The following is a 23381-nucleotide window of genomic DNA, read 5'->3' as shown; positions in this document are numbered from 1 at the left end:
ATCCATATTTATATGGGACAGTACCAGATTTCTTTGACATTTAAAGAAGTTGTGCCAATGCTCCCAGAAACACTTAAAACTCTCTTTTTGGTTATTCTCGGTGGCCACCGACCCAGAGGATCTTAGGCTTTTGTATTTGGTGTGGCTGGATTTCTTTTCTATTAAATAAAGCTCTTTCTCCTATATTCCAGGACAATACATTTAAATCTTGAGCCTCTGTCCCTGGAAGGTCTCCCGCACATTAATGTCCACTTAAAAGGGGAGGCTGGATTGAGCACACAGCAGGAACCTACAGGCTGTTGTGAAAAACAGTGACATCCAGGTAAAGCTACAATTCGTATCAATTGATATGTGTGTTGAATTCCTCAAAGCTGGGAGACTGTGCATTCTCAGATTCTATCCCATCCCAATATATACCATTGTGACTGAAGATCAGTAAGTGATTATTCTGCAGAGGGCAAGTGATAATTAATTTGGAAGGGGAATGCCATTTAAATGCAGGACGATTTTGCTTCCTCCAGGAAGTTCTTTCCCCAACCATGCCTCCCATCAACAGAAAGCCTCTTCTTCTTCCAATAGCTTTCGAAACTCTAAGGCTAGTGGACTAGCGCTTTGCTTTTCCTGGGAAATACCAGTTTTGAATTTTGCAATAAAATAAAGCGAAGAGGCAAGAGGGAGGGGATATGGGGATATATGTATACGTATAACTGATTCACTTTGGTATACAGCAGAAACTAACACACCATTGGAAAGCAATTATACCCCAATAAAGATGTTAAAAAAAAGAATAAACTTAAATGAGGTGTTAAAAAAAAAAAAGGGAAGAAGATGTACGTGACTTTAAGGTAAGAGGGACTCATGCATTTTTAACTAAAGAAATGAAACTTCAAGAGTAGATCAAACTTATTTTTGAATAGGAAAGATAAGAATAAATGTTCTTCAAGGAGTTTTACAGAGTATATACCTTATAAACACTGGTCAGCATATTAGAATGATGAAATTATGATGCTTAAAATACATTTTAAAAGTTTTTTTAAACATGCTTCCTCCATACACTGGGTAATTTTCCTTTGTTTAAAGTATTTTCCAACATTTTTGTAATGGGAACATATGACTTTTTACCAAAAGTTTAAAAACGTTACTCCTTGTCTCTCTTTTCACTTTGTCTCTCGCGAGCTCAAGCAATGTTAATGACCACTTAGTCACACTTGTTCTCCTGTAGGTTACTCACCTCTCTTGAAAATTTCATAACGTATGGAAAATCCTGCCCCGTGTGTCTCATAATCAGAGACAAACTTGATAAAGAGAAATGGCCCTGAAGACACGACAGGAGAAGGGGCAATCTTTCCACAGAACTTTCCCCATAAACGCCCATTTTCATTCTCTCCATCGATGACTTCCACGTAGTCATACCTAAGACACAAAGATGGAAGAAAACATCAGGTTAACGAGAAAAGTCCTTTTAATTTCAGTAACTTAGAAACCAGCATTCTCCACCACCATCTGTCAGGAGCAAAACTGCTATCTGCATTCACTGCTGGATTTCATGGAGAGGGAAAGAAGTCTAGCAAAATGAAATCATTAAAATGGACTACATCATGTCCATATACATCATCTGGCCACACAGAACTATTAAGAATAATGGTGTCCATTATACTTGCAGACAATGTCAGTTAAAGTAACCAATTAACAAGAAAAAGGAAAATCTCATGAGCACAATTCTCTTTTATTAAATTGTGTTCCTTTGTCTGGGGTTGGGGGGTTGTCAATACATAATGCTATGCATTCTTTTCAAACTGTGAAGTTCTTTTAGGAATTCAAAATGTCTCCTTGGCTGGAGCTCTCCATAAATAATACTTTGATTTCTGTGAGCGACCCTCTAAACATATGGCCACAGAATAATAAACAGATTCTTTACTATTTAACTCAATTCCACTAAGCTCCAGGCTTCTTAGAAGAAAAAAAAAACTCTCTCAGTATCCACTGTGGTCAAAACACAGATCATCTTTTCCCCAAACTACAACTTGAATTGCAGAACATAATCTCTTCAAAGAAAAAAGTTTATTTAAAAATGGAAAGTAACTTTATTTACTACCAGCCTTATTACCTTTAAAGGAATATTGTCATTTGAAATGGAAATATGACACACTTGAAATCATCCAAGTGATATGATTTTTAAAAATTCAGGCTTAATGATACACTAAGCAGACAAATGATGAAGGAAATAGCAATAAAATATTACCCTAAAGATTGCACTGAGATAATGCATGTGTCTGGACCATTTTTTTCACTAAAAGGTGGAAATCCATCTCCAATAAACTAGCATTCCCCCAGGAAAACAGGAAGACTTCTTTTGTTCGGCATTATCTATTTCTTAGTGTCTTGCTCTTTCTTTTCGTTTTATTTGCCAAGTCACCTAGGAGCCAGATAATCTGATCTGTCTTCCATACTTCTTCTAGAACTGACGTGAAGACATTACAATCCACTCATTGCAAAACATTATTTCTGTGTTTAACTTGGTTCAAAAGTCCTGGGATATATTAATTTCAGGAACGGCTAAAATATGGCAGTAACATAAACTGTATCTGGCGATTTAAAAGAGATCAAAGTGTGGGAAATCTTCATGATGACCAATGTCATCCTTAGCAATCCTTTGCAAACTGTCCAGGACACATGACTTATGTTTATGTAAAGTCTCATGAGACAACTGCAAAGATGCTATCAAGAGTTAAAGTGGATAGCTTAAGGCTCTCTAAATTAAAAATGACATTACCTCATCAGTCAAAATTGTGCCAGCTTTGTGTATATCAAGAAGAAAATAAAGCTGACACTGAATGAATGAAGCACTAGTGTATGTGAATTATTGTAGTAACTGAATTTCCTCTGCTGCATCTGCTGATTCCAGGAGTAAAATCACTGGCCGGCTAGCATCGCTGTCCCTTTGCAAAACTACGGAGCTACACAGAGGAATTGTTTGTTTCTCTAGACACTGGGAGATGCTTTGCATGTTAAGACAAGACAAAGGAGGAGGATGAAGACAGCGTTACCTTCAAAATCCTCAGGGACTTTTTATAGTCAACTGAGGGCAGCTGGAAAGAACCCCATCTCTGTACTCATGAAAGCCTCACAAGTTGGCATTTATGCAGTAATTCCTTTTATCTCTGCTGCTTCATTGACCAGACAGGTCTGCATGGTTTGCCCCACGCTTGCTTATAATTTAACTGTGATTTGAGCCGTTGACTGCATTTGGCCTGGTGACTGTGCGTCCGGCTCTGCTCTATAGGCTTTTTACTTGCATCTCGACATGGTCTGAATACTAAGTGGCCGCATCCTAGTGCATTTTGCCTTCCAGACACAAATAAGAGAGGTGGGTCAGGCATTCTGAAGAAGTAAGGGCATTTCTGTGAGGAGACCTTTCTCCCAGGTATGACAGAACTCAGCTATTACACTGCTGGGGAATTACAACAGTGGATGAAGCCAGTCTTTTAATTCACATTATCTTCTAGTCGTAAATACTAGACTCTCCCCTTGGCAACAGTAAAAGCTATTTTGAAAAGGGGCAGAGGGACTGGATGCTCTACCCAGCAAGAGATAAATCGTCGCATCTTAAGTGCCAATTTTAGGCAATGGGATTATTCGGGGATACAATAGTTACATTTATAAACTGGGATGCTGCTATCACTTTAGCACTTTCTACCATCCACCAGGGCCCCCAAATGTATCACAGATAGCAGTTCATGTAAATATTCAAGAGGGTGTATGCGTAAAAATTGCAAAGGGTGATACTGCCAAGGAAGTTAAGAAAGCAGCTTGCTTCTCCCTCTGGAGTTGAGACCAGTTCCACCCCATAAGTTTCTCGCTGGCAAACATGGTGCCAGGAATGCAGCTGGTGTGCCAGCATCCCTCCCCGGAGACTAAATGTGTCGCCACAGCGACGCACCCCGCCTGCACTGGCCTGAGGCCCAGGATCCTGAGTTTGCAAATTTCGATCCCCCAGACGGCTGCACTGCTCTGTTACTGCTGCCGGCGCGGCAAGCACCACGTTCCTTGGGATGTTAAGATCCTCAGTCCTGGAACCAAAGACCTGAGCAGGTGAGCCTGGAGGTACCTATCCGACTCGCATCCCGAACCGACAAGCACAGGCTGCGGGAGGAGATCTGGGGAATCCTGGGAATCTAATTCATAAAAGCTAGAGGAGGGATCACAAAGTTAACCCGTCTGTCCCTTTGGAGCCCGGCTCTGGAAAAAGAATGTTTCCAGGTGACCAAGAGGCTGCGTCTGGGTCCAAAGTGCACCGCCCACCTGTGCAGGAAAGCCTTCCTCAGACCTCACCTCCCCACATTTCATCACAGGAACACCAACATCAAGTGGATTTAGCCATCTTCTCATCCCTCTCTTTTTTATAATTAAAAAAAAAAATTATTTTTGGCCGTGCCGCGCAGCCTGTGAGATCTTAGTTCCCGAGATCAAACCCGGGCCCACTGCATTGGAAGCATGGAGTCCTACCCACTGGACCGCCAGGGAATTCCCCCTCACTCCCCATCTCTCTTCATCAATCTTCTACCTTAAACCTTTCCCTTTCTGCACTAATAATGGTAAAGCAGCCCACCTTTAGTGGGAATAAGGCATAGATCTCTCTACCTAAGCTTCTTACAATTAAAGACACTTTCTCAAGGTTTCAGTTTTCGGGTGTGCGGCTCTGGGTGGCTCTTCCATGAGTATCCCTGGCTTTAAGCTCGTGCTTCTCAGGCCCCGTGCCTTCCTGCTTCCATAACCCCCGCTCTCACACTACCCAGGTATATGTGGGTGGTGAAAACATTTTGAATCCTAATACTAATCACGAGTTTAGTTTCCCATAAGAGTGATAAAAGAATAAAGATTTCCTTCTAAGAATTCTTGAAAGGATTACTCAGAGATTTTTTTTTCTTCTTCTTCTGGAAAGTTTGAATTATGGTTTTAGGAAAATGGCCAAGGAAAGGGAAAAGTGATGGGAAAATGAGAAATGTCTTCAGTCACTAAAGAGTGCTTTGGGAGGCTTTCTAGGTATGCGGTGCTGAATAGACGAACAGCACACTTATACTTAAGTCGGGTTTTCTCCTGTGAGTACAAATGACCCCCGACTCTATGGTGGGGTCTGTTAATGGGAAAAAAACCCCGAATCCTCTACAGGGTGTTGTCTGTACGGGGAGCTACCGTACCAACCCCCTCACAGCTTCTGGACATTCTCGAGTTGTTAGGAAGGGGGATTTTAGGTAATGGTGTCTTTTTAATCTCCTTCCAAGAGGGTCTCCCCTCACACGCATACGTACGTTAATAATGGAGAAATTCGATACCTGACATCATAAACCAGAGTGAGAAATGATGTTGGCTAACATAATTTTCACCTACAAAAATGTGTTTCTTTGGATCTTTGGTTTATTTTACAGAAGGCATTAATAGCTATCCCAACTGAACAAGCTGTAAACGATTACTGTATTGTTGTCCAAGAATTACCTTCCTTCTTCCCCAGAAGAAAACAGATTTTTTTTCCCTCAGAGTATTAGAAAGAGGAGTTGGATATAAAAATATACGATGATGGAGTATGGAGGGGCCAATTAGCTCGCATCGGTGTTTCTGAGCAGTTTTATATGACCCACTCCCTAACCATTCTGGTTTCTTTGCAAGGTTCTAATCAAGATAAATATATGAAAAGCCTTTTATAAGGTTCATAGACTCATGTAGTAAAAGCATTTTTAGAAATCTATTCAAAAGAAATAATCTGGAGTAATGTCAAATATGTATGCAAAGAGTATTGCCTGAAGCTTTATAATAATGGGGAAAAATGGAAATAAGGCCTACAGGAAGAAGAAGGAATTTACGTACATTCATATTGAGGAATATTATTCAGCCATTAAAAAGCATGTTCAACAAAAGATTTTTTATAACAAAGGAAAAATGCTTATGATAAGTAAGTGAAAAAAACTTTACACGGTATCTCCTCAATTTTCATTCATATGAAGTAAAAGAACAGGAGGGAAATATGCAAGCTATTAACAAGTGTTTTTCTCTGGGTAGGGAGATTATTTCTGTATTATTATTTCTGTATTTTTCAAGATGTTTACAATGGACAAGTACTCTTTCTTAATCAAATTTATTTTGAAAGCATTAACTACTTATATATGAAGTAGCAAATCAATACCTTATTGCCCAGCTAACAATTTTATATTTCTTGCTCAGAAAACACTATCTTTTTTGATGTTTTATTTGGAAATAAATCAAAGGCTTTGCCTTTTGTTTTTAAAACCATGGGATCAATGAGGCTCCTTGTGTGATACATTTTTGGGGAGTACTAGAAAGTTAAAGTGAATCTGATTTGACCTCATACTTTCTGAAATGCTGGCAGTAATACCTGCCATTTGTACAGTAACTTCCCTGTTACAATATACTCTCAGATCACTGTCTAACACGGTCTTTACAGTAATCCCAGGAGGGAGATTATTAGGTGGTACCATCTCAGAAGGAGCCCAGAGCAGTAGAAGCACTGGGTAAGAGATACATGAATGAAATAATTAGTATCTTTTCCACATTGCCCAGTCTGGGACAAGTTTGATTCTAGTATCTGCTCTTGTTACTCCCTTTCATACGTATTTTTTGAGGGTGGGAGATGGGTATGGCTTATTATTTTAGAATTAGTCATGAACAACTGGTCAACTGGTCAATGTTGCTAGAAAATGCCACATCAATGAACACTTCATTGGTGGTCTTCTTAACAGTGTGCTTAGAGCTGTACAAACAAGAATCCTGGTGTTTGCAAAGGTATATGTGCAGGTGTGCATGTGACAGATAGAGACAGAGACAGCGGCAGCCCTGGCCTTTCAGGAGTCACATGAGTTGAAAGTTTCAGTGGAGTTGATGGTGGCCACTGCGTGGGATTCCTCCTGGAGCTGTCCTGGCCCTCCAGCTCAGGCTAATGTTCAGGGACCACGTGGCTAGAACCCAAACCCAGTCTGGACAACAGAAATGGGAGTGGGGCTGAAAGGTAGCTGTGATTTCGTTCTCTCCCTGGTGCCAGCACCTGGGCCTGAACACAGATGGCTCCACTAAAGACGGGGCGGAGGTAGAGCCTGCATCCCCAGGGTGGGTAGGTGGGAAGGGCAGGACCTCCTGACGACCCCCAAGTCTGGAGCCAGCCTGGCGCAGCAGCCCCAGGATGGAGCTGGCAAAGCCGAGATTCAGAGCTGGGGAGAGGGCCTGAGTTGGCGGAACGGTGGAGAACCCCGCAGCACTTTCAGAGGAACAGAGAGGCTGGGCTGTGACCTGGCTGCTGTCCCTCCAGCCCCCGGGCCTAGGGTCAAATACCAATTTCTATGAAAGTCATTCTAAATCCCTACAAAATTTTAAAATTTGTACCGTGAACTGATATTTCTTTGTTTATTACATTGGTATAGTCCCCTTTCAAGTTTGTTTCTAGGTTTATAAAGTAATTGTTGCTTCATTAAAATAATGGCATATATTTTTCCTAGAGATATATTTGTTCATATATATATTATCTTTTTCTTCCTATATGCACACTCTGCGGATTATGAGCAGGGCTGTAGGACATTAGCCTCGACCTGGGGCTCATCTGCATTTGTTAGAACACTTTCTAAAATTCAGTTTTTCTTACTTCTATTCTAGTGGTACTTTCCATACACCCCGTGAGTCTAACTTCTAATCCACAGCATTATCACTTCTCTACCTGTCGTGTGTTTATGCGTATTTGCACGAAGTAAAACGCTCTTGACACTGTCTGCACGTTTTTCCAGTTGGGGGTGTCTGCCCGTGAGACGTTGGGGTAGCAGGTTAGCATCTGAGTGGCATTTCCACTACCCCACCATCCAGTTCCTTCACTGATCTTATCACCCAAACTCAGGCTCCAGCTATGAGGAGACCGAGGAGGGTCCAGCGTCTACTGAACTTCAAGATGAGCACAAGTGCCAGGGTGCAGGTACAACCGCTGGCTGGCCTGGGCCACGCCACAGAGCCCAGGGGCGCCTGGTGCTAGACGACCAGGCAGCTTTGCTCAGTGGCTGCTGGATGTACTTCAGCCAAACCATCTCTCCAGCAACCTACTCCACTGATGGGAAATGGGACGTCAAACATCTCACCTTTCTTGGAACAAAAAGTTGCTGCCAACACTGTCTTTCGTTTAATGCCACTGGCCTCCTCAAAGGCCCACATGGTGTTACTCTTGTTACTCGTGCACAGGCTTCCAGATCGTTCTCCTCCAGGAAGTTCCACTGCCATAGAGTCCACCTGACACCTCTGCTGTGCGGCTCCTCTGATTAAAGCTCAAGAAAGATTTCTATATGTATGATGGTCAGATAACCCCTTCTCAAATAATCAGAGTACAGTAAAACTCATAAAGCTGAGCTCACACATTAAAATTTTCATTTTTAAGCTTGTGTAATGCCTCAGGGCCATAATAATGAATATCAATAATTTTACTGCAGCCATAGAAAAATGGATCATGAATAGGTTAGATAATAACATAATATGTATAAGAGCAAACAGTCCCAGGAAATGAGGTATTACAAAAGTAAAGAAAGAAATATTTAAGGAAAAACTTTTACTGGAGTGAAAAGAAATATTAAACGGTTTTCACCGTTTAATACAAAGGGATAATCAAAGGCAGTGGGTCACAGCTGGTCAAGACCAACTGGAAAGAAAGAAACTGAGATAATAAACATTCAGCAGGTAGTGGACAGCTTCCAGCTGCTGCATAACAAGTCACCCCAAACGTAGGGGCTTAAAACAGCACACACTTATTAGCTCATAGTCTGTAGGTCAGAAGTCTGGTCTGGCCTGGCTGGGGTCCCTGCTCAATGTATCACAAGATGGAAATCAAGTGTCTGCAGGGCCGTGTTCTTATCTGAGTTCTGTGTCTTTGTCACAGCTCACACTGCTGTGCCAGAATGCAGTTTCCTGCAGCTGTGGGACTGCAGTCCTCATTTCCTTGCTGGCTACCAACTGGGGGCTGCTCTCAGATCCCCGGGGCCACCCACCTTCCTTGCCACACAAGGGAGCTGGCCCTCTCCAGCTTCAAAGCCAGCAACAGAGACTTTCCCTCCCATTGGATTCTTCCTCTGCTTCAAAACTCCTCAGGAAAAGCTGAGTCCCTAGTGAGGGTTCACCTGATTAGGCCAGGCTCACCCAGGATAACCTCCCTTTCTCGAGGCCAACTGATTTGGCAACTTAATTAAATCTGCAAAATCCCTGTACAGCAGCACCTAGATTAATAATAGGTGATTGAGTGACTGGGAGAAGATGTGTGTAACCAGGGGCCGAGGATCTTGGGATTCTGCCTATCGCTCAGACCCAGCTCTGGATGGACGCATGGAGCTTGGAAGCTGCAGTACAGACCCAAGCAGCAGGGATTGTCCACTTACATCCCCTGGCAGGGCAAAGCCTAGAAGGATCCAGGGTAAGATGAAGGGCAGGGGTGGGAAACTGCACAAGGCTGGAAGCTATTTCAATGTTCTCAGCTCCCATCATCGGCTGTTGGTTTGAAAGCCCTCAGCCAACCATGGTCCTCGCCTGCAGAAAGGAAAGCAGGGTTCTGGAGAGAGTCACGCTCTCCTGATTGAAGCAAAACAGACACTCCGAGATTGTCCAACACATATGTCTAGAGACAGAAGAGTGATAATAGCTTAATTCAAAAATAAATATATAAAAGAACTCAAGACATGTGGTGTAAAATAATGGTCAAAATATATATAATTTTCACGGAAAGTGCTTCGAGTTTGAATTTCTCATTTCTGAGGAATCTCACTTTATAATTAAGATTTACTGGCATGGAAGATAAAAAATCCTTCACATGGGGAAATATCTTTAGGGTTTAACTCCGATTATGAAATCCAAAGATGCATTTCAAACGGAAGACCAGGGACGCCTCCTTTAAAACAACTACACTCCGAGGTAATGGAGTCTTCCAGTGTCAAACTTGCAAAGTTCAGTATTTATAGAAAAATTCACATGCCTTTAATTACCATAAATTTGGTTCCCAAGTAAAACGGTGCCGTCTGGAAGATATTAACATCATTTACAACTTGTTCGCCTCCCTATTTCATAGAAAAGTTTTACTTCTTGCCAACTTTCCACTGTTCTCAGGGAAAAAAAAAAGAATTACTTTCATGGATTGTCTCAAGATGAGTTTATATAGCTAGTCAAACCATCAAAAAGTGACAGAGGGGAAGTCTTGGACACGTTTACTTCCTTCTTATTTACTTTAAATACTTATATATATATATATATATTTTTTTTTTTTTTTTTTTTTGCGGTACGCGGGCCTCTCACTGTCGTGGCCTCTCCCGCTGCGGAGCACAGGCTCCGGACGTGCAGGCTCAGCGGCCATGGCTCACGGGCCCAGCCGCTCCGCAGCATGTAGGATCCTCCCGGACCGGGGCACGAACCCGCGTCCCCTGCATCGGCAGGCGGACTCAACCACTGCACCACCAGGGAAGCCCTAAATACTTATATCTTTAAGTTTTTGGTTTTTGTTTTAAATAAAGGCTGTTCTCTCCTCTCTGTTCCTCTTCTCTCAGGCTTCTCAGGGGGATAAAGTGGAGAGAGAGCTCAGGTGTTAAAAACTGGGTTCTGATGTGGGCTCTGAGCTTCAGGACTCACTCCTGCACCTTTTATCTATCAAGAAGCGCCACCATTTTTGACCTCCCACAAAGTCTCAAAGGGAACAGTGGGGCAGGAGGTGCCACCTGCCTGGCCAACCATCAAATTAGCCAAACTGGGACACAGCTGCGGTTAAGTCCTCACACTCAGTCACTGACTAGCTGAGTGTCACTAACGAACGTCTGTGGGCCTCAGTTGCTCACCTGCAAAATGGACAAAATGATAATTAAACTTACAAGATAACAGGGAGGACTCAGTGAAATACTACACGGTGATGTCCCCTTCCAAGTGGGGCTGGGATGCAGGAGAAGCAAAGAGACAAATGCACAGAGAACCCAATGAGCACAGCTTTACTTTCCCAAAGGTATATATTACACAGTTCAAGACAGACTGTAGTTTAGGTAGTACAGGAAGTTTGGCTATTGTTATCTCCCTGGGGGATCTATCAGTCAGAAGATGACTAACTCTCAGAAGATGACATAACCTGATACTCTGAAAAATACTATTTGGAATGACAGCACGTCTTGTCCTAGTACTACCACCAAAAACCAGTCAATTAAACCCATAGTCAGAAATGGAGTTAAAGAAAATATATATACTACAAGACTTTTTTTTTTTTTTCTTAAAGAAATCACTAAATCCGTTAAGTGTTCCCACTGATGTACCCAACTGATTTAATGATCTGCGACTGGATTAGTGCTATCAGCATGCAGTGCTGAATTTGCTCAGAAAGCCCCCTCAGTTGGTATGGTGGACGCACCAGGGGACAACTTCCAGTTCTGGAAAAGCAGTGACTCTGCCTTAAGGCATAGCAGGATCATAATCTGCAAGTTTCCTTTTCAATTATTTGGAAAAAGAAATAAAGGCATAATTCCGTTTTAGACTATAGGACCTAATGTGCTAATTTTAAGAGTTAAAAAAAAAATCCTCCTGATTAATTAGTGATTATTCAGTGGGGATCTAGGTAGTTTGCTAATCAGAGCTGCAGGAACTAACGCTGGCAAATACTCATTTTTTAAAAGGCTTTTTTTCTTTCTTTCTTTGCAGTAATTACAGTAGAACCTTTTCAGCATCAGGTAGGTGAGATTATTCATCCTGGAGTGGGGAAGTTCCTTAGTCTGTAATGACAACCCATTTTTTTTCTGAAAAAGTGGAAAGCAAAAAATGCTGAAGAAAAATGGGTCTAGTGACAGACAGATGTCTCTTCCTTTTAGTGACACCGATGGTGAGAGAAAGGTTGAGCTGACTTTTATGATGGCCAGTTGGCACCAATCCAAGTCAAAATGGTGCTATTCTGTTCAGTAGACCCTTAAGGTTTACTTAAGAGTACAAACCCCTGAGCTAACCACAGCCAAGAAATATGAAGCTTTTAGATACGGGCCTGATTCATGTATGGAGCTAGAAAGAAATGCACAAGAGAAAAATAGATCATGGCGTAGAGAGAGTTTCTTAATCCCTCGTGTTTATTGAAAGCAGCGTTCTGTTTACCGTAAGTCATGTTTAGAGTCCGAAGCATTCATGCTTAGGGTATTTGTTCTTTTTTGAATTTTTCACTATTTAGAATTCTATTAAGTCATAAAGCAGGTGTTTCAACTGCAGATGACTGGGTTACTAGTAGTCTTACTAACTAACCTAGGATATATTCTGTAACCCCAAGTCAATTTATGATACAGGGAATAATTTAAATAATGAGAAATATATCATGGACATAAAATACTTCAAGTGTCAACCAGGGCTTTTTTTTATGTTACAACATGGAAATTAGTTAAAAAACAAAATATGCAGAGAATCATTGGTTATTGGCCTAAACATTAGTTTGCATGATTTTTTTCTTATTGCTGACTTGCTTTACAGACTAATTAATTGGTATAAAGCAAGCCTTTAATTATCTCTGTGTTAGGAACAAGCTCATGGAGACAAGAAAAGATTTTAATGACCTAGGTGGCCTCATGATTTATATGGGTCTTGAGGAGTAATTGTGTGTTTAGAAGAAAGGAAAGCAGTGGCCATAAACTTTACTGGTAGCCTAAGACCAGAAGTACCCTCTTGCCACATAAAGGGTCAGCTTGCAGAGATGGCTCTGTGCTTGGAGCATGGATTTAACCCAAACAGGAGATCATATAGCCCTCATCCTACCATCTAAAGCACTCCCCAGCCCCAAAACATCTTTATGGTAAGCTTAACAGAAAGGAAAAGGGAAAAGGGTCAAGTTAGCTAAAATAAAACATTGCATAAAGGGAGCATTTTCAAACACATGCTTCTCCTAAGCACAGCACAAGCTAGAGAAAGGTATAAAAAGTTCCCCTTGATAATACTAAAGACTCAGCTGTAAAAACAAGACAGGTAGGCATAGGAGAAAGCTGTACTCCACCTTCCTTACTTTGACTAATTATTTCATAAGGAAAGGAGATGGTTTTTTTCACCGAAAACCAGAATACATAAAACAATTTAACATTTCACAGCCTAAGTTCTTTGAACGGTCTTAATGTAGAGGGCTAAAGTTCACTGCGCTTTATATCTATAAAGTTTATTAAGAGAACTGACAGTGTACAGTCACAGGGAGAGATAGGAATAAGGCAGTCTTCCACATTTTGGTTCTTGATTTGAGGGCAAATAAGTGCTCATTTACAAATACATGACAAAACAGACCCTTTGAGAATCTTTTTAGGGGAAACATTTAAAACATTGCAGCTCTTGAAGTTGTATTACTTTAAAAATACCCCATATTTCAGATATTTCATTAATTCTGATTGCATTTCCCTCTTATAATGGCAAATTACCTAGATTACATTATTATTGTTTTCATCACTTTCCGATCTTGTTTGCTGTTTTTTTTTTTTTTTTAAGTAGGAAGCAGAAATCGTAGGAAACTGGCCCTAAAATGTGTCCCTCAGAATACTAGTCTTATGAAATGCTTCTGAAAAGAATGTTTTTTCCCCAAAATCATTTGGGAACACTGCACATCATAATGTTCCTTCTGTGAATATCCATAATTTGTGTCAGTATAAGGCTCTGAGAAGTCCCATGGGTATGAAACCTTGATTTAACTTGGTTTAACCCAACATATACCAATTTCATTGATCATAAGACCCTTTTATTACACAATAGAGGTGGAACTCGTGTTGGCCAGAAAGTATTTTCTACATGCTATTTTGAAAAGTCACTTACTTTGCACTAGCCACAGGTCAGAAATAATAAAAAATCCAGGGAGGAAGGGAATCAACTTCGTAAATGATGACATAAATTTGGGAAGATGGAGATAAATTTGGCAACCTAATCCTTCTCCTATTCTGCCTTACATGTTAGAAATTTAATTTGAATCAGTGCTTTGAAAAACTGTTTTAGCGACTGTTTCTGACAGTCGGTGCCGATACATAAGATACGTAAATACGGTGCCGATATGTAAGACTGTGCCTATACTCAGTAAAAGGGACTCAACTGACGCTGACAAATGCACTGGGCATGGCTGAATCCGGAGTCTCTCTGAGCAAAGGAATCAGGAACACACTGGTTTTACTACCTAGTTAATGTTAAGGTGAACACGATGAATAGAACTAGCAAAAGTTTACCGTGGGAAGAGATCTAAGGGATACATTTTATAGATGAGAAAACTGAAGCCCAGAACACTGAAGGAACTGCATATTTCAAATCCAGTTAACACAAGAATCAGAACTTTCTACAGTATTATGATGAAAGATGAACCATTGCATCTCATTTTTAGGAGATGATGAAAAGGGTCTCTATGATCATCAGGGTCTACTTCTAATTTGAGATTTCCACCAAGGGATTTCTCAGCCTTCTTCAAAAACCTCCAGGAAGAGGAAACACACTGAGTCCAGGCAGAGAGTTTGGCCCATCTTCATTGCCTGGCAATGATCCCAAGCCTTCCTGACTTTGCCTCAGATCTGTTCCCTCAATAAATGTTTCTTCATTATTTAATGCAGTTTCCACCCATTGATCCTAAGACCACATTTAGTTCCTCTTGCACACGAGAGCCTTGCAGCTCTTTAAGCATAGCCATCACGCCCCTCATCCCTCACTTTGTTAGTACTGTAAGAAGAGAAAAATTCCAAGAATTCGTTTATTAGATCGACACACAAAAAAAACAGGCAAAACACAGATAACTATAGAAACTTCTCTAATTGCTTGAAGGCTGATGTGACATCATTATTTTAGCAACCCAGGGATGCTGAGAACTTTGAAAGCATGTATCCATTTCAAAGGCTCTATAACTGAGTTTTGGGGACTTGGGGTGGTATCTGTGCCACCAAGGGCAGGGTGGAGGGCCAGACTTCTATTCTCCTCTCTTTCCAGAACCTTCTCTGCCTTCCTTCTCCTCCATCCCACATGCTCCAGACTCTGCCCTTCTTACTGATTTGGGACTAGGTGATCTAGAGTTAGGGTCTTGTCCTGGGAACGAAAAACCAGCTCTGGGGAGCAAGGATCCAGGAAGGTGTGAAGCAGAAGGAAGGGCTGATCCAGGACCCCCCGTGGATGGAGCCAGAGGTCAAAAGATGCCTGGGTGACAATTTAACACAATTTCCACATCGACTTTAAGTGTTGGCTTTCTGATACTAAAGATAAAATTTAATTTATCCTGATGATTTTTCTTTTACAAACTAAGTATGCCAGCCAAAATCTCCAAATTCTGGACAGAGAACATTCCTCTTTTTGTAACTGTTAACTTTCGATGTTGAATTTTCTCTTACTGCTTTCCTCTTCATACTACTATGTAATTCCATACTAACTGATAGTCCCTTTAACACCTTTCTGTGTGTGTAATATAGTAAGATTATTGCTGCCTTGCAAAAATGTCACTGATCTAGGACACTTCCCTGAATGACTCAGATTGTAATTATTCTCTTTCCCAGACAGAGACAAAATACCCATTTTCACTAGTTAAACACACACACAGCCTCCATAATCTTTTAAACCTTAAAATAGGCTTTTGTAAATTTGGGAGTCAAATGGGCTTTCTATCAATGACTTACTACTGAATTCCTCCCTAATTATTCACTGATGAATGTACACTCAGAAACACAGGTTAACAACAGTTCAAATACTACCGAAGCAGAAGTAATGTTGGGTTTGGCAGTCTTTACATATAATAACTTCAACTGGAGGTTTCTCTAATTTTTCTTCGTTAAAATCCAATGTCTTCAAACATACTTTCCCCTTAATGTGTGACAGACATGTCAAACACTGGCTGGGTAAATGTTTGAACAGTAATAATATTGATCTCTTCAATGGAAATCTTCCATACAAATGGTAGAAGACCATTAGCAAAAGCTTTTATTTTTTACTCCCATTATGCTTTGCAATTAATGAAGAAAGTATTCTTAGCATATGTGAAATACATACACACACACACATATATATAATTTGTGGTAAAAAAGTAGTAATAGCTTATATTTATATACAAGCTTATAATTGCTTATAATTATATATACAGAATTTTTGGTGAAAAAATGGCAATAGCTTATAATTATATATATAAAATTTTCGGTGAAAAAAGTAGTAATAGCTTATATATATGTAGCACTCTTTTCTGAATAGCTGAGAAGGCTTTTATGCTTGTCCTTGGGGTACAGGCTTGAAAAGAGAGAGTGAACCGGTAGCATCCTATGACATGTGAGGAAGTCTTTTCTGCAGTTGTGTCCACATCACTCCTAGACCAGCCGGTCAATTTTGTCAAACCACTGGCTTCACAGGCAACTCATTACTGAATTCACTAGTGAATCAACTGAATTAACTCCTGAATGGTTTGCCCAGAGTCACCCAGAGCACCTGGAATGGAGTCCAGGGTCTGAGTGGTGGTCCAGACAGAGAGCTGACTCCTCGCCCCTGGGTCTGGACCTCGCTCTCAGGGACTAGAGGTAGCACTGGTGCTGGGGGCTGGGGGGAGGTAAAAGAAACGGAAGCTGTGCCAGGGGAAGGTAATCCGAGGACACTTCTATAGCAGCGCATCTTCCACGGCCTCCAGACTGTGCTCTCCTATTTCACAGCTGCAGGGCTGTCTCAGGAAGGCTGTAAGCCCAGGCTTTGCTAGGGCTGCAAACAAAACGCAGCATTTCCTTCTTGCTCTAAACTGAACTTTTAAAAACAGTGTTTAAACCTGGTTAATATGACTTTTGATAATGGCCCTAAAAAAAGTCAAAAGATAAAACATGAATCCTAGAAGATAAATGGCAGAGTAAAAAGGAAATTAGAAAGGGTGATTTGGAGGTCAAATGCATGTCCAGGTACTAGTTGCAGGGTTTTCATTTTAAAGCACAAACTGAAGGAGCCATGCCCTGGCTAGTCCTGGGGACTCCGTGACGTCTCTGACCAGTTACCACCCTGGGATAGTGTTAACTCTTCTGAAGGTCAGGGACAACTGCCCTGATGTCCCCCATCTAAGGATAACTGCACAGAATTATTCTGGCATCTCTTCCCTAGGAGTTTCTCTTTCCCTTTTTCTGCCGATCCAAATTCCATACTTTCAAAGCCCAACTCAAGGTTCACTTGTTCTGTGAAGATTTTCTTAGACTCAATCGCCTGTAAATGTTTCCTCCACTTGAATTTATGGAGCCCTGAGCCAGTATGGACTGAGTAATCATACATTTGCCCAATGCCGACCTGGAATTATTTTCTTAGGTGTTACCATGACTTATTTATTTCCCTGATAAGATTGTACTTCTTGTGGATAGAAAATATGTCTCTCTATTTATCTTGGATTTTTCTGAGAGTCAGAAACAAAAACAGTTTCCTGGGAAACGAGTTCATGCTTGTTGAGAAAATAAATAAACAAGAAAAATGAGAACAAACATGGCATAACTATGTATTCATATTTTAACATCATTTAATCGGGATCTTGTAAACTGTTTAGTAAATAGTTCTGAAAGAAAACATCTTACACTTTCAAAATTTTTTTCTACAAATCACGTAAATTGCTTTTGGGAAAACTCAAGGAACTGTGTTCTGCTTTTGTTCCAATTACATTAAACCTTATGAAAACAGCCATCATGACAACAACGTCTCTTTGGAAGAGAACACCAAATACTTAGGGGCATAGCCTCATCTAGATGTTGTTGGATTCAAGAGCCCAATTCCTATTAGTGATAATAAGCTCTATGTCTATAAATCCCTAGACACTTATGTCAAGCCTACCTGTTTCAGTTTCCACAGGTGGAATGATGGTTCTAATGAGGTCCATGTCCTCAAGATTTCTATTTAGAAAAATACCACGTTTAGACTTCAACTTTTCAGCCATCCCTGGTCGTGTTACGGATAAGGGTGACATTTATGCATTTTGAATCGTATGTTAAGAAGCTGTAATTCATGACCTTTTAAAGTAGTTTGCTCCACATAAAGTCTCAATCCAATGGACATTAGTATGTGTTCGAAACACATACAAACGGTGAGTTTTGCCTAATGAAGCTGTTCATTATTTTCTCCCTGTTATGTTCCTGCCTCTGCATTACCACTGTCCGCTGCTTCCTTCAGTCAGCGGACAAGCATCATAAGGTTTCACAGGCTTTATTTTTATACTGACCTTCTGAGTGCACTACACACAATTCATTCTCCTTTTTTTTTTTTTTTTTTTATGGTATGCGGGCCTCTCACTGTTGTGGCCCCTCCCGTAGCGGAGCACAGGCTCCGGACGCGCAGGCTCAGCGGCCATGGCTCACGGGCCCAGCCGCTCCGCGGCACGAACCCATGTCCCCTGCATCGGCAGGCGGACTCTCAACCACTGCGCCAGCAGGGAAGCCCCCATTCTCCTTTCTTTAGTGCCTGAACGCATAAATTCACCACCGTTTGTATTTAAGGTCAGTATCTGTAGAAGCCAACATTTTCCACTATTTTTTTCATCATCTGAATTTCAAATTCTTATCCTCAAATGCTTTTCACCCCTCTTGAAATCCAGAGTCTAAGGAGAATTGCACGCCCTGCTCTAATAATTTGTCTGTTGTATGGCTTTTGGAGATGTGAATTACAGGTTTTGTTCTTTCATTTCTCCTTTTTAGTACTGAACTTACATTACAATGAATATAAGTCCAGCAGGCACTTCGTAAGTGAGGATATATGTGATGCCTACATGGGATATGCCTGTATGCACATATATTGGTGTATGCATGAGCATAAATACAGAAGATTACAATCTTACCTAAGGAAGATGAATTTATAAATAAAAAGATTCCAAATCTATGCTAGTCTACACAAAACATTGCCATTTGGAGTTAATTTTGTGGGCTTCCCTTACCAAGAGATTTTCTTATCCATGGAAGCCACTGAGGCAGGTGGAGATGACAGATGACGGACAGGTTAACCCAAACCCCAGGACTGAGAAACGATGAACTCTAGTCGTCAGGTGATTAGCCCAAGTCGTAGGGTCACAACCTTGCCTGTCAGTACGTTGCACCCAAACGCCTTCAGGAAAGGTAAGGAAATCGGAACATGCCATTTTTAAAGCCAAACTTGGTGCATTTGCAACGGACTCTGTATTCTGTGCACACCTTCTCGGTGGAGTCTGATTTCCAGTTTTTGTTAAATTAGTTTCATATCAGTCAATACTTGTTTAAAAACATGTCATAAGTCTGTGGCTTGTGCATGCTTCAATTACCTCTGATTATTACATCAAGATTCACAAACGAGATACCACAGGCACTCCTATTTACTGCAAAACGCTATCGAAACAAACTGAAATTCAATTTCGGAGCAGATTGCAATAACCCATCAAAACAGAGCCAGTGGGGAGGTCAGGCCCCGAGGTGTTCCTGGCCATCGTTAAACCAAGACGGTGTCTCACCTAATCATTTAAACATGGTCTTGTGGCCTGACATTTTTAATGCTTTCTTGATCTCTTTCTTCTGGCTCTGTGTGTGCTTTGCCACTGTGGGGTGCAGTGCATAGCAGGTTATGGATTAAACACCAAGTCTTTTTCTGCCAATAGCACTTTGAGGAGGGGACAAATGACTGGGTACTTTTTACAGATAGTCACACCATAGGTGTCCGCAGAAAGCAACCTTTACTCAGGGTTCTTAAAAGCTGCCTGCTTTTAAGATACAAACCAATCCATAAAACTGCCAAGTTCAAATTTTCAGCTACTATCTGGGCAGTAAGTCTCGGGTACCTTGGTAGGCTGATGGGACATTGTTGATAGCACACATTAAGATCCCAGGCTTAACTAATGCAATCTGGTTTTAAAAATTAATTTCACTTACATAATCCCTCTGGGATATGCAGCCCTTGGCTTGCATTTACTTTGTGATTCATTGCATTTGGATTAAACTGGAGGGTTAAGAATTTTACGTGCCAGCCAGCTCTGACCCTGAAGAACAGAAACATACACATATCTCTCCCATCATCTGTTGCTTCAGGGCAAGAGAAAAGAAAGCCACTGTAATTTGGAGACAAGACTTTTCCAGACAGCTGCGAACGACAGCAACCATAGCGAGTCACTGAACAGAAGTGTGTTGTGGAGACCTGGGGCGCGGTGAGAAATTAATGGGAGCACAGAAAGGGGACCAAATATGCAGTTTTCCAAAGAGAAAGTGTTGGCAAGTATTCTAGAAAAAAACTCAAAGAGGCTGCAGATTTGTTGACCATAACCATTCAAAACATGGGTTACAAAGTTTTTCCTGGAAGCAGAGAATTAATGAAATGGGGATACAATTTAGAAGAGGTAAATATTATAATTATATACACCGTACAGAGAGGGTTATCTACATCAATCCTCAAGCTGAAATGAAATGAACTGGTTCCATCTCTTTATGTTAAATACGGAAATGGAGACGCAGGGAGGCTGAATCGCCCAAGATCACAGAGTTAGTTTTAGTGTCAAAAGACTCAGGACTTCTGACTGCCTAGCTAGTACTTTTCCACAGACGTTTCAAACATGTTTTCCCACTTCTGCTGGTTAAGAATGCAAATCTTCTCTACGGATTTACTTCTTTCCTAATTTTTCACGAAGAACAGAATTCTACCAACGCTTGTTTATGGACTCTTTTGTCTCTCTAGCATATTTTTGAACAATAAGCAAAGTGATTTTAAATATCTTCACTCAAAAAATATACATTTTCGAGGGTTCTGATGGACTTAGTTAATGCTTAACTGTAATAAGGTCAAGAGGAAAGTAAGTTTTTATGTCTGTGCCACTATGCTGACATTCACACTGAACCTCCAGAGGCCAAGTGTCTGAACATTTTGGTGGGAATCATAACATCAAAGGGCTTGAAAAGGCTCTGGGTTCATTTGGATAACCTAATCCCACTCAGGCAAGTGAGCAGATTTGTGCCTGTCCAAAGGAAGAAAGTCCACAGCTTCCCTGCTAACTTTTTCCTATATTCCATGACCCTGACTTTAAAACAAATTTTACCAGACTGTTCCAATCTGTCTTATTTTATTTTCATACCATTTTTTGTTTTTCCGAATTTATTTAAATGTACATATGCACATGTACTTAAATAACAAGCTATTTTTATCCCACTATACTCAAATTCTCTATTTCTTTTCAGACGAGTTAAGAAATGTTTATAAAATATTAACTTCAACACACTAATCCGGACAGGGACTTTTTTCAGACTTTTCCTTCCCTGGAATGTTTTTGGCCCAGTAAACTTTAATTGTAACATCTTTAGTAGATATCTTGGCATCCAGTGCAGAGGAAAACAGAAACAAAGTGCTTCCTTAGAATTTTACAACCTGTTTGCACTATTATGTCTTTACAATGGTGATGGTGTATTTAACCAAATACAATTCATTTCATTGTGCTAGAAACAAAGAAAACTATCAGGAACCAGAATTACAGAAGGGAATTTGGAGGGCATCTTCTCTGACCCCTAAATGTAACAAATAAGGAAGCAGAGACCCTAGTAAGTGATGTGGACCACAGGTCATACGACCAACAGTCTGCAGCAGAGTTAGTGTTGAATTCTGGATTCTCTCTTGCAAATCCAGTACTTCTCCTATTAAAACACACTCAGTCAGCATTCAGCAAAGGGAAGAAAACAGAAAACATATTCATTATCTTTGAAAGAATGCTTGATATGTACTAATAGCGGGCGCACACACAAACACACACACACACTCAAAATCCACAAAAATCCCTTAAAACACAGCTGATTTGCATAATAGGGAGATGGCACTATTGCTATACTGTGGACTTAGCAATTTTTGCATGCCCATGTGAATGAATGAATTTCACTCATCCACATCCAATGTGTATTCTTTCATCCATCACAGGTGTAATGTGGATAATGTTCTTTAATCAGGCAACCTGAAGAAATCCCTAATACCAATTAAATATATTCTTTATTTCCTGTTACCATTGAACAATGCCAGGTAGGTGTGAGCAAATTCAACTAAGCATGACTTGTTTATATAAAATCAGAGGAGGGGTTACAGCCTCAAGTTAAAATCAGTGCATTTCTATCAACATAAGGCATTGATCACATACTGATTTTTATGTATACGTGACGTTTTATGTAGTGGCAAGATTCCTGCATCTCTCAGATGCAGGATTTGAATTTGGGAGTAAGCTCTCAGAATGTGACAATGTAGCAGAAGGCTAATTCCACATCTAACTTCTTCCTCATGGCATCACTCCTCTTTGGGGGCTTAGTCTCTTTGCAGAATAATGCTTCAGCAAAACCCATTTCTAGTAACTATGCTGAGAGATACAACAGGCCAGAAGAGTAAGTGTCTGAAAGTTAATGAGGAAGAAAAGAATATGCCCTTCTTGTAAAATCCTGAAGGGTTCACCCTATATACGGGAACCTGGGAGAGAACCAACATCTGTATTACACCTGCGCAATAATAATAACATTAAACAAGGACTATTTCCTCAGCGTCATAGCTACCCATCCACTAAGCTGCCCGAGTTGTAGCAGGCAGCTGTGATGGGGATGGCCTTGGCCAAGAAACCAGGAGGGCAGAATTGGAAGTCAAACTCTGCTGCTGAACAGCTGGGTGATGCTGGGTGACTCACCTTACCTCTCTGGGCCTTTGTTTCCTCATCTACACCCTAAGGGGTTTGCTCTAGAAGATCTCCAAGGCCCTTTGCATAAAAACACACTGGGATTCAAAATAGTCACGTTGTGCTCTGGTTCCATCATAGCCTCTGGTCACAGCCCAGAGCCTCTGACTTGCTCTGATACCATCTCTAATATGTCAGATGTGGGCGGTGGATCTCAGCTGGTCATTCTTCAAGTGTCAGACAGTTATAAAAGAATTTAGAAACTGTAGGTTTTCATTTTGATGATTATCTTTTAAAAAGCTCAACCCAAACAAAACCTCGGTCACCACCATATAAGGAACACTGCCGTGTGTTTTTGCGGGCACATGAGTATTTGTGTTTATGATTAAATGCACGTCACGTGCAGGCCACAAGAAAGCTCCCCGTGTGGACAAAGACCCAGTGGAGGGAGAATGACTCATCTCTTGGGAACCAGAAGTAACAGAGAACTGAACTCTTAAGAAAACCAGCATCCTGGCTGCTGGCACCATGGTCTACTCACTGGGAAACCAATAAGCCGTAGCTCACCCATAGCAACTCTAGGCATAAGTGGGCAGTGTAGAACTTCTCATTAAAAGGGTTTTATCCAACATGATATTTTGGGGTACACCATTAAATTAATCCACCATTAACAGACTATGAATTTAAGCCATCAGTGGCTAAAACAAATTAAACAAAACAAAAATTGAAAACAAGACCATGAAAATGGCTAAAAGGGTTGTCCATCATGCTGAAACTCAAG

At 40.9% G+C, this 23381-nt stretch overlaps 1 protein-coding gene across 7 annotated transcripts in view; it reads right to left on the bottom strand.

The window, feature by feature from the left end:
• Nucleotides 1-23381, bottom strand: part of NRP1 (neuropilin 1) — a 150993-nt gene that overhangs the window by 82471 nt on the left and 45141 nt on the right. For all 7 annotated transcript variants that reach the window (XM_079910528.1, XM_079910531.1, XM_079910533.1 and 4 more), the window contains one exon: nt 1232-1413. In XM_079910528.1, the coding sequence (XP_079766654.1) occupies nt 1232-1413 (182 nt within the window). The remainder of the gene's footprint in view (nt 1-1231; nt 1414-23381) is intronic.

Source organism: Stenella coeruleoalba (assembly GCF_951394435.1).
Source record: "Stenella coeruleoalba genome assembly, chromosome: 2".
Taxonomy (NCBI): Eukaryota; Metazoa; Chordata; class Mammalia; order Artiodactyla; family Delphinidae; genus Stenella; species Stenella coeruleoalba.
The sequence above is the reverse complement of the archived record's forward strand: the minus strand, read 5'-3'. Positions and strand labels throughout refer to the sequence as shown.